This window comes from Natator depressus, chromosome 3 (genome assembly GCF_965152275.1).
Source record: "Natator depressus isolate rNatDep1 chromosome 3, rNatDep2.hap1, whole genome shotgun sequence".
NCBI lineage: Eukaryota > Metazoa > Chordata > Testudines > Cheloniidae > Natator > Natator depressus.
The window spans coordinates 61146547-61159413 of record NC_134236.1 but is presented as its reverse complement, the minus strand read 5'-3'; the positions used below and the strand labels follow the sequence as shown (position 1 = coordinate 61159413).

General features: G+C 38.8%; 1 protein-coding gene across 5 annotated transcripts in view; it reads right to left on the bottom strand.

The window, feature by feature from the left end:
• Positions 1 to 12867, bottom strand: part of MYO6 (myosin VI) — a 182967-nt gene that overhangs the window by 48086 nt on the left and 122014 nt on the right. For all 5 annotated transcript variants that reach the window (XM_074948001.1, XM_074948002.1, XM_074948003.1 and 2 more), the window contains exons 17-20: positions 11704 to 11799; positions 10555 to 10728; positions 4744 to 4782; positions 1418 to 1511 (exon numbers count right to left, since the gene is read on the bottom strand). In XM_074948001.1, coding sequence (XP_074804102.1) covers positions 1418 to 1511; positions 4744 to 4782; positions 10555 to 10728; positions 11704 to 11799 — 403 coding nt within the window. The remainder of the gene's footprint in view (positions 1 to 1417; positions 1512 to 4743; positions 4783 to 10554; positions 10729 to 11703; positions 11800 to 12867) is intronic.

The following is a 12867-nucleotide window of genomic DNA, read 5'->3' as shown; positions in this document are numbered from 1 at the left end:
GAGAGCTCTCAGGGAGAATACTATTTAGCCAACAGAAAATTCAGCTGATAATTGAATGGAACTTCAAATGAACTTCAGTACTTGTCCATAGACACAGTGGCCCCTAAAGAAGCTGCTCTGCAACTTCACTTGCACAGGTCATTCTTGTTTACAGATTACCCGTAATAGCTGAAGTGATATGAAAGACTGTTAAAGTGCAAATGGCAGAAATCTTGTGCCAAAACACATCTCTTGCCATCTTCAAATTAAGACTAGATGGCTTTTGGAAGATATGCTTTAGTCAAACACAAATGATTGGGGTCTATACTGTGGTAGCTGAGTGAAATTTAAGGCCCTCTGATATTCAAGAAGTCAGACTAGATTATCTGACAGTCCCATCTGGCCTTAAACTCCATGAATCTATGACACAAACACACAATGGAATGGTCTTGTTAGATCCTTCTCTGCTTCTGGATGTTCAGATATGAGTTGTTAACAAGAGTGCTTTTTTCCCACATATATGTTTAGCAAGAAAAGCACACCTTTCCCTTCAGATGCATATCATTCCACGGATGCCATTCATACGTTTGACACTTCAAGTTTAAAACACTACAATGAGTGCAAAATGGGGGATACATCTACCAATCAATCAGAAAACTGAAGACAGTGCAGAATGTGGCTGCTTGTTTACTGAGAAGCATTTCATGCCAAGAACACAACACCATAATCTATATTGTCTGTCTATTTGTTTCCAGGCAGAGAACAGGGTGGTGGTACTAACATATGACTAACCACTAACCCTTCAGTGGTTTGGGACCTGGCTTTCTGAGGTACTGCCTCTTGTTCTATGCAACACCCCTGCAATTCAGCAGATGTGCTCAAATTGGAACACCATCAGTTTAAACATGAAAAGAGTGCTGACCAGGTGTTTCTTGTAATGAGTCTTCAACTCTGAAACTCATGTCCCCTGCTCAGTCCATCTTTTGGGACACACTACAAAGTTCATTATTATTTTCAGGTGTTTGGGGGAGGAAGAGGGTAGAGGATTAAAGAGAGTGATCAGATGTGGGGGTTGCTAGATTCTTTCTTATCTGAGCAAGTATTACATGGGCAGTCTTATACTACGCATTGTGAATTTGAATTTGTATTGTATATTTTAATGTTGTGGAGTGCAGAATGCTTGCCAGCTTTTCATTTAACACTGAAAAAGTCTAAAATACGATGGCTGCACTGTCTTACTTAAAAATAATTATCTGATTACTGAGAATCAAAATTAATTAATACTCATTAGATACAAATCATTTCATTGTATCTAGAGACCATTAAATTAAGTACAGAAATATTTATCCAATCAAGGAAACATTGTTTCAACGATAGACATTCCAACTTTGTGTGAATCTGTAATGCACAAAATTAAAAAAAAAGAGGAATACATTACCTGAACACTGGAGCTGAGAAAGAATCTGTCCCCCTTCAAAATTGTGACTTGTCATCTTTAAATTAGGTTTGATGCAGCGAATAAAGCTTGACCCCTATTGTCAGGACAGCAAGATAGCAGAATCTACATAAATTTAAACCTTCTGAAATAAGTGATCATTTAAGAATTACATAACAAAGGAATGGTAATAGATTTCTAAAGAGAGAAACTGACTTTTTATGCTTTTCAGTCTTTTCATATCCATTTTACACTCAACATATCTTGACGCAATTGATCTCAAAGTTCAAACTGTCAATAGAACCTCACCTTCTTTTCATTCAACAATTTTTTTCTTCCCATCAATAACTGAATTCAATTATTACTGCATCAGTCTAGTTGCACTCTATCTCCACTACTATAATCATCTTGCTTGAAAAAGACAAGCAACTAATACCATCCCTTTACACTTCCATCCAACCATCTCTCTCTCCATTTTTTTCATCCCTCAAAACAGTTCCTTCTTTAACCACTCATTCCTTGCTCACCAGCCCAAGTATATCAGTGTCTTCCCTGACATTTAAAAAAAAATCCCATTCATGTTGTGTGTTAGAATAAAATTGGGATTAATATGACCTGTGACTACCCCCACTGTGACTACCCTGACCTGTGACCGCTTTGACTGTACCTTGTATCTCTCTCTCCCCTTCTCCTCTTGGGACCAAATCTCAGGTCTAGCCAAGCTGTAAAACTGTGCTAAGCACAGGTCCTGGGGGTCAGGGGAGGAAAGGAAAGGGTTGGGCAAAGGTAGCTGCATGTCACCTTTATGCCCCCAATCCTGGTAACTCTAAGACCACTGGAGTGAAGTAGCACCCTGGCCATGCCCCCTTCTCCTGGACAAGCCCTTGAACTCCAACTGCTGAAAGAGGGCTGATGAACACTTAGCTACATTGGTTCTAAGATTTCCCTAGGAAAGAAGAATTTTCACCTGGTCATTCAGGCCAGCTTTGAGTCTGGGACAGGGCAAAACATATTTGAAGACTAGGATCCAGCTCTTTGGGGCACAGACTATCTTTTGTTATGTCTGAGAAGTGCTAAGCATATTTTTGGTTACTATCCTAATATAAACAAGAAGAATTTTAGTATTCCTACCAAAAAGTGTCTGAAGACATTTGCTAAAGTAATACTGAAATAGGGAGAGGCCCCGCACCATTCTGAGCTTAAAAAGCCGAGATGATGTAAATGGACTAGAATTTTATGGTTCTCTATGATCTAACTTGTTTTTTAAGAAATTAGATCAAAGCATAAAGTTTAACGATTACTATCCTATTTAAAGAAGCAGGATAATTTACTACATCTAAATTTTTTTTAAAGAAGTTGCATTGGCTAAAATAATGTTTTTCTACCTCTATTTATAGAGTTGTAGATTCCCTAAAGTTCAACTATAACTCAGTTTGATTACTTCCTCTGACCATAATGTTAGAGAAACTGTAAATATATAAATTCACAAGTATGATAACTCTGACTCAGTGAAAAGTGAGGTAACACACCACTAACTCTGCAATCTATTTCCTGAGCTAAACTCTCTCTGTACTAATGGGTAATCTTCCAGCAAGTAAAGCAGAATTTGTTATCCAGATTAAAGATGTGTGAAATGTAGGTTGGATTCCCTTCGTTATGTATAGAAACCGTAATTTCTATGCCCTAAGCACTGAAGAAAGACACAAAGAATGCAAAAGGAAGAGAGAAATTTAAAAATCTCACAGGATAAGACAAACATAGGAGAGAGATTTAAGTGTGGAACGGGAAGCTGCTAGTTCATACTTATCACAGAGCACAGGAGTACAATCAGCTGTAATATCCTCCTCTCATGAAGTGAGCTGTTTAATGAAAAGGAGGCGGTTGATCTGATAGGGAATACTTCTAGACCTACAAAAATACTAGGAAGATGTATCCTGCACATAAGAGGTATCTAAGAAACAGAGTACACATTCATGGAGGGCTTGCAAGAGTAGACCATTTGCTTCTCTGTAAAACCATATCAAAGACAGAAAAGGTATAGTGGCTTTTTAGCCAAATTCTTCAAAGATGACTGCCTGAACTAGATACTGAGGGATCAAGCAATGAGTTGTGGAGCCGACGCAATCAGGAAGTTAAAATCAGACAAATGGCTGTGCAACTCCAGAAGCCCTGAGGAAGTAGCAAAGGGCTGTGAAACATGGCTAGTCACGTTTGTCTTTCACTAATGAACTAAAGCTCTTTAAAAATTGATTAATTTGGCTCAAGAGCTTCTTCTAAGATTTTTAATGCAGCAAACCTTTCTAACACTGAAGCATATTAGCCATTTGGTAGTTACAAGCAGCATCTTTTACTGAAACCCATGCCTAGTATTCTCTGAGGGTCTGCATAAAAATAAATTAAAACAGAATTTACAATAAATGGGAAATATGCTCATCTAAATCCTGGACCTGAAATGTAAAGACGTAACGCAAACTCCTCCATCTACCAGCAGCACTGACCGGCTATGGAGGGAGGGTTACCACTAGGCAGAATTTTAAGGGGTGTAAGTGAGAGAAGCAGAAACAAATCACAGTAGAGGATTAGAGGGAAAGTGAATGAAGTTAATGTGAACTAATTTTAATATTGGGAGTAGGGATGGAGGTGGGGGTATGAGGTTTTTTTCCTGCTACCAATTCAACTACATGAATGTATTAGATTAAATGCCCGCCCGCGCGCCCCCCCCCCCCCGAAAAAAAGAGATATAAAACTTCATTCCTAGATTTTCTAGATTCCCTTCTCACACTTGAAAATGTGAACGTGTAGTGAAAAGGGGATGGAAAAATAAAGTGCCACGCTACAACAAATAAAAAATAAAAATTATCAGAGTTAAGAGTTTTCCTAGAACTTGTTCAAAACCTTGGCTGTTCATGAGTTAACTACAGATATACAGTGAATCAAAATCTGGTCACAAAAATAAATCAAACACAGGATGGCAGATTACCCATGAGTGAGAAGCAAGTAGACTAGAGGAAAGGGAAATGATCAGGAAAGGAACTGGAGACTTGATAAAACTAAGTAATATTAATGCACTTTATCTGAATTGGTAGAATTTCCATGCTACAATACAAAGCAACTTTCCTTTCAGTAACTTTAATATTTAGTCTATGAATTTAATAATATTCAGCACCCATGTAGCAATACACTTAAAATTATCCTGTTTTGCAACTGGATGACATTTTTGAAGTGACTATTTATTATTATAAAAACATTAAATTTAAGCCAAAACTCTTGGTTAACGTGAGTGGAGCGATAAAGGAAAATACAGAATTTGCATCCATATTTATACTTACAGTACTACGAAGCTTTTCAAGGAGCAAATTTAATTGAGTCTGTCAAAAAAAATGAAACAATTCAATACTTCATATTAGAGAACCATAAAGTGTCTGTCTTACTATGACGGTTATAAATTAGGCACACAGTAGAGTGACACAACACTATCGCATGCATCAGTTATTGTTGGGGTGGGTGTGTGTGTGTGTTGTGTGTGTGTGTGTAGTAGCTAATTCAGTTTTGATAAACCACACATGAACAAATCTTAGACAACATCATGCAAGAGGACTTGAGTCACATCAAGGAAACTGCTTATGTTGAATACTCTTGTGTTGAATGGTATAATAATTGCATGTGTATATCTCTTTATTGTCTGAAAATTAGCGATTAGATATTCAAAGTACATACACCAGTAGGAAAATAAATAAGGAAAATGTTGTATACATAGTAGAGTTAATGAGGTGACTGGACAGCAGTGATATGAATAATATAAATCAAACTTAAAATCTATGAAAAGCTACAGATAGTAAGGAGTAATGTGCATCAGCATGTCAAACGCTACATGGATAAGGACATTCTCAACACAGTTTGCACGTCAAGACATTTAACACTGCTTTTCTTTTCTTTTTTTAAATTCTCTTTACAAGAGATGCTGTGCTCACCATTACTCAAGGCTACCTAAAATTCGGATTTAACATTTTAATGGATTAATGTGTCATATATTTGGCCAGCTAAAATCCTCAGAATTACTTTACACTGAACTGTTCTTTGAATATGACAGTCAACAGATAAGTCTTCATTTTATTTGGGGGTGGGGGGGAATCCTATATTTATCCTAGATGGAATTTAAACAAACAGAGAAATTAATTAATGCCCTGATTCTGAAACTGACTGTGTGTATCAAAGGATGAGAGCCTTCGGCCTCAACTACAGATGCGGGCATCTGAGTAGCACATTACAACTTCTATGTATTAGCATTTGGTTAGGACTTACATATGCAGGGAACCAGCTCAAGAGACATGGTTAAATTTTTGACACAGGAGTAGCCTGATCTTTCACAGACTAGTGTAATGCTTGACTTGCTGATGCTTACAATACTGATTGTGGAATGTGACATTACACAAAATTCTGATACCAAGTGGTCAAGCACAGTTCTGCCCTTACTACTGTACTGTGTACCATAAAACAGGATTGTTTTCAAGGTTCTTATTTTAGACTAGCTGGTCTGTTATTCTCAGGGAGCCTAGTGTGCAGGGATCTGTGTTGGGGCCTACCAAATACATTGCTGCTGCTCTAGCTAAAGCTACCAGCATCTCTCCTGCAGAGAAAGAAGGGGCCTATTGGTTTTTCTTGCAGATGAAGTTGGTGGACTCTAGCACATACAGTTGGGATGAATAAAGGAGTGTCATGAGAGGCTGGGCAGGCCCGGCCCAACTAACCTGCTACTCAGTTTTCACTGATGCTACATACTTTTCTTATCTAATTTTAACAAATTATTTACATTTACTTAAATTTATTAAAAAAAAAAAAAGGAGTACTAGTGGCACCTTAGAGACTAACCAATTTATATGAGCATAAGCTTTCGTGAGCTACAGGTCACTTCATCGGATGCATTCAGTGGAAAATACGGTGAGGAGATTTATATACACACAGAACATGAAAAAATGGGTGTTATCATACACACTGCAAGGAGAGTGATCACTTAAGATGAGCTATTACCAGCAGAAGAGCGGGGGTGGGGGGGGAAGAAAACCTTTTGTAGTGATAATCAAGGTGGGCCATTTCCAGCAGTTAACAGGAACGTCTGAGGAACAGTGCGGGGTGGGGGTGAGGGGGAAATAAACATGGGGAAATAGTTTTAGTTTGTGTAATGACGCATCCACTCCCAGTCTCTATTCAAGCCTAAGTTAATTGTATCCAGTTTGCAAATTAATTCCAATTCAGCAGTCTCTCGTTGGAGTCTGTTTTTGAAGTCTTTTTGTTGTAATATTGCGACCTTTAGGTCTGTAATCGAGTGACCAGAGAGATTGAAGTGTTCTCTGACTGGTTTATGAATGTTATAATTCTTGATGTCTGATTTGTGTCCATTTATTCTTTTACATAGAGACTGTCCAGTTTGACCAATGTACATGGCAGAGGGGCATTGCTGGCACATGATGGCATATATCACATTCGTAGATGTGCAGGTGAACGAGCCTCTGATAGTGTGGCTGATGTGATTAGGCCCTATGATGGTGTCCCCTGAATAGATATGTGGACACAGTTGGCAACGGGCTTTGTTGCAAGGATAGGTTCCTGGGTTAGTGGTTCTGTTGTGTGGGGTGTGGTTGCTGGTGAGTATTTGCTTCAGGTTGGGGGGCTGTCTGTAGGCAAGGACTGGCCAGTCTCCCAAGATTTGTGAGAGTGATGGGTCGTCCTTCAGGATAGGTTGTAGATCCTTGATGATGCGTTGGAGAGGTTTTAGTTGGGGGCTGAAGGTGATGGCTAGTGGCATTCTGTTGTTTTCTTTGTTGGGCCTGTTCTGTAGTAGGTGATTTCTGGGTATTCTTCTGGCTCTGTCAATTTGTTTCTTCACTTCAGCAGGTGGGTATTGTAGTTGTAAATGCTTGATAGAGGTCTTGTAGGTGTTTGTCTCTGTCTGAGGGGTTGGAGCAAATGCGGTTGTATCGTAGAACTTGGCTGTAAACGATGGATCGTGTGGTGTGGTCTGGGTGAAAGCTGAAGGCATGTAGGTAGGAATAGTGGTCAGCAGGTTTCCGGTATAGGGTGGTGTTTATGTGACCATCGCTTATTAGCACCGTAGTGTTCAGGAAGTGGATCTCTTGTGTGGACTGGTCCAGGCTGAGGTTGATGGTGGGATGGAAATTGTTGAAATCATGGTGGAATTCCTCAAGGGCTTCTTTTCCATGGGTCCAGATGATGAAGATGTCATCCATGTAGCGCAAGTGGAGTAGGGGTATTAGGGGACGAGAGCTGAGGAAGCGTTGTTCTAAGTCAGCCATAAAAATGTTGGCATGCTGTGGGGCCATGCGGGTACCCATAGCAGTGCCGCAGATTTGAAGGTATACATTGTCCCCAAATGTGAAATAGTTATGGGTGAGGACAAAGTCACAAAGTTCAGCCACCAGGCTTGCCATGACATTATCAGAGATAGTGTTCCTGATGGCTTGTAGTCCATCTTTGTGTGGAATGTTGGTGTAGAGGGCTTCTACATCCATAGTGGCCAGGATGGTGTTTTCAGGAAGATCACCGATGGATTGTAGTTTCCTCAAGAAGTCAGTGGTGTCTCGAAGATAGCTGGGAGTGCTGGTAATGTAGGGCCTGAGGAGGGAGTCTACATAGCCAGACAATCCTGCTGTCAGGGTGCCAATGCCTGAGATGATGGGTGTCCAGGATTTCCAGGTTTATGGATCTTGGGTAGCAGATAGAATACCCCAGGTCGGGGTTCCAGGGGTGTGTCTGTGCGGATTTGTTCTTGTGCTTTTTCAGGGAGTTTCTTGAGCAAATGCTCTAGTTTCTTTTGGTAACCCTCAGTGGGATCACAGGGTAATGGCTTGTAGAAAGTGGTGTTGGAGAGCTGCCTAGCAGCCTCTTGTTCATATTCCGACCTATTCATGATGACGACAGCACCTCCTTTGTCAGCCTTTTTGATTATGATGTCAGAGTTGTTTCTGAGGCTGTCGATGGCATTGTGTTCTGCACGGCTGAGGTTATGGGGCAACTGATGCTGCTTTTCCACAATTTCAGCCCGTGTACATCGGCGGAAGCACTCTATGTAGAAGTCCAGTTCCCCTAACCCACCCAGCAATATTGTCAATCTATCCAACTATACTCTTAGCCCAGCAGAAGAATCTGTCCTATCTCAGGGCCTCTCCTTCTGCCCCTCCACCCCCACGAACACGATACAGTTCTGTGGTGACCTAGAATCCTATTTTCGACGTCTCCAACTCAAGGAATATTTCCAACACACCTCTGAACAACATACTAACCCACAGAGACCTTCCTACCAACACTACAAAAAGAAGGATTCTAGGTGGACTCCTCCTGAAGGTCAAAACAACAGACTGGACTTCTACATAGAGTGCTTCTGCCGACGTGCTGGTAGGAGGTTACTAGTGTAGTTCCTCAGGGATCGGTTTTGGGATCAATCTTATTTAATCTTTAATCAAAGTAAAACTATTTGCCCATGTTTATTTTCCCCCCCACGCCCCCACTGTTCCTCAGACGTTCCTGTTAACTGCTGGAAATGGCCCACCTTGATTATCACTACAAAAGGTTTTCTTCCCCCACACCCCTGCTCTCCTGCTGGTAATAGCTCATCTTAAGTGATCACCCTCCTTACAGTGTGTATAACACCCATTTTTTCATGTTCTGTGTGTATATAAATCTCCTCACTGTATTTTCCACTGAATGCATCTAATGAAGTGAGCTGTAGCTCACAAAAGCTTATGCTCAAATAAATTGGTTAGTCTCTAAGGTGCCACTAGTACTCCTTTTCTTTTTGCGAATACAGACTAACACGGCTGCTACTCTGAAACCTGTCATTAAATTTATTAAGGAATGTATTTTATGTAAGCATTGTTTTGGAGGAAATAATTTAACTGTGAGTGTCAATATGCAGTTTTACAAGAAACAACAACGGCTTTATGCAAAAATCTATATATGCTCATGATTGAGTAGCAAGGAATGATCCAGTGAGACCCATGAACAAATTCTGTAAATGGTTTCATCTTCTCTCTCAAGTTGCTCAGGTAACTGTTACAATTAGAGAAATTCAAGACTGATTTATTCACATTTCTCGATACCAAGTGAAAAATTTCCAGTCTTAAACCACAGAAGAAATAAAGTCTCCTTTGGTAGTGATACATTCCCCAGTGCTATTTGAAGTGAAACTGAAATTTCCAGTGCTTGAAGTGTTCATTAAGGGTATGTATTATGTCTGGGAAATTAACACTTATGAATTACTGTAAGTAGAACATATACACTCAAAATGCCACAGAGGTACAAAACATTATGAACACTGATGTGTTGAAAAGAAGAACTCATGCTGAAATTGCAGCAGCTATAAAATAATGAGTCCATTAAGGTAATAAATTTACCTGCAGCCCCTGGCTGTGCCTGCTTTTCCTCTCTCAACTTCCCTATAGTTCTCTCTAGTCATCCTGAGCTGAAATAATCCAGCTAAAAATAAAACTGCTGAATGAGGAAAGGAAGCAGAAAACATGTGGAGAAGACAAGGCTTGAAGGTCAGCTTTATACCAAGTGGAAGAAAGGAAAAAATTAGGAGACGCATCAGATACTATGGTCAGGTAGTGAAAAAGGAAGTACTCAGCACACTGAAAATATCTGTCAAAGCAATCACTATTGCTGTCTTGCACCATTTGAAATGAGGAAAACCAGTTTTAAGGTTAGCTTTTAAATGCTGAGGTGGCAACTTACTGACAAACTGTTACCTCTACACCTTCAAACAGAATGGAAGAACACTTTTTGTCAAATTTAGAACTATAGGTTCCAGATTTAGAACAAGAACTTGGAACTTGTGCTTCAAAAGCTTTATTTGAATTTGGGGAAAAACAGAATTATAAGCTGCTGCATTTTAAAATAAAAGCAAGGATTCCCTTCAAACAATCTTCATTGTTTGCATAGCACAGGCCATCATTTAACTTGAAGATGTGGTTTTATTACATTTTATTTGAAGAACAGCTGTTTAAGAGGATTTTTTTCATGAAACAAGTTATCATCTGATTCTCCCATACTTAAAGTTCCATTCATTTCAAGCAATTTAAAAGCAACATACTAAAGGAAAGAACTCATTTTTAGTATTCCAATACCTTGAATTTGTTTCCCACACTGATGAAGCTAAGCTTTCCTGCTTTTTGTTTGGGATCCTTGTTGTTATTAGTGGTAGATTCAAATAGTTCCCGGACAAACTTATCCTTGGATTCGCATATAAGAGATTCAAGGGACATGTGCAAAGCATCATTGTTTTTCTCCACAAACTGGGTCTGAAAAGGAAACAAACCAGTAAAGCGTTGCATATAAACTTCACAGTACTAATAGCTTTACTTAGTCCTACATAAAGACATCCTTTGTTCAAAATATCCCACCAAAAATACCTAATGCTAAAATACCAAGAATTTGGGGGGGGGGGGTATTTAAAATGTAATTGTAGAATATTTATTGTCTATGTCTGACACTAACAACAGTAAAGGGAGAAAAGCTGGTCTTATGTTTAAAGCACAGGACTGGGAGTCATGAGATGTGATTTGAAATCCTGGCTAAGCCTAGTCCATACTGAAGTCAGTGCTAGTTCTGCCATTGACTACAATAGCATCAGAATTTTACCCCTGGTTTCTATTTTCAGTTCTCATTACCTCACCCCTCAGCCGTGTTATGAGGCTTGATTTCTTAATGCTTGTGATGCAATTTGAGATCCTTAGAAGGTGCTGTAGAAATGCAGAATTATTATTCAGACCTTAACTTGTACATATTAGTGTTGGCAAATGAAGTGAGAAATAATTGGGATATTTTAGTCACTAACTTGAAGATGCATTTAAAAGGTCAGTCTTACCAACTAAATTGACTAAAACCAAAGACTGAGAAGTTTGCACCTAATGTTATGCTCTGGAATCAAGGAGAAATTTGCTTTAATGGAATAATGATCAGGGCATTTCTGAACTCTGAATACATTTACTACTGAGCTAGCAGTAACAACAAGCAATTATATTTATACTTCTATTGATTAAATATTGGTTAGATGTATTGGGTTAATCAGCATAAAGAAGAATTTGAAGTGTCCATGTCTTTTTTTGGGAGTGGGGGAGGGGGAGATTTAAAGTTAAACTGGAAGAATTTTTAACTTGCCTGATTATGCCAAATGATCTCAATTTCCTAGATTTCATAGGAAAACACTAATAATATAAAGGAGAACAGGGCAGTACAAATGAAATAATTAACATGAGTTTGTTAAATCAAGTTACCGTCTCATAGCACACTGCTCCAGCAAAATGTCGGATAATAAAGCCCTCATCATCTCTGATATTTCTGTGAACAGTCAATTTAGACTTCCTGGGAATCTGCAATAAAAAACCAAGTTACACAGAAAAATCATTAAGGACAAAATCAGAACAGTAAATTTTCAAATCATATTTTTCTGCTAGAAATATTAGATGCTATGGCCTTTCCTACAGGTTAAGATTAAAGCTGTGAGAAACTCCACTATTTCAGTTCACTGGGATTCAAACTTTTTCTTCATCCTGAGCTTTTTTGAATGCGCCTGCAACTCACAGTAAAATGCCACTGCAACTGCCAAGATTAATAATTTTTATCATCACAACTGCTTCCTAGTTCAACACTAATTCCAACAGGTGGCATAGAATGTTTGGTTGGTGCACAGTATTGTCATAATGATAGGGGATAGAGGCTCAAATTTATCTTGTAAATATTTTCATCCAAAAGTAAGACAGTGACATTGAAATTTGCCTTGATTAGTTGTCCAAGCATGGGGTGTCACAGGATGGAAGCTACAACAGCTGCAAATTAGCTGTGTAGACTTCTGAATTAAGTGTTGAATAGCTGGATACAAGGTGAAAGACCCAACTGTAAGAGACGGAACTAGGAACCAAAGGCTGCAAGTACTAGCTGACTACTAAAACCTAAAGAGTCTGACAAGAATTTCTCATAGCACAGGAATCCAGTTAAGGAAATAAGTATTAATTTAGAGGAAAACATACTTTTGTTAAATTTGCCTGTATTTAGTTATTATGGAAGTGGCATTTCTTGTGTTTTTGTATTTTAAAATATGCGTGTAAATACATAGTCTGGGATTGTGTTAGTCTTCTAACCGTATGCTTAAAAAACAAACAAACCTTTCCCAAAAGGTTCTACCGTTTCATCTTTAAAGTACTATGTGGGAAACTGAGAAAATTGGACTAAACAGATATTTGCCAAAACTCAAAGCTAAAAATCTTGGAGGAATCTTGGAGAGGGAAGGGGAAAAGGGTTATTTGATGGTATCAACTCTGCCTTTTTAAAAGCATCGAAATGAAAATCTTTTTTATTTTCTTTTCATAGCTAGAAATTATTAGATATGCATGGGAGATTGTGATATCCACTACAGTTAAAATTATGCACAAGTTTGATGG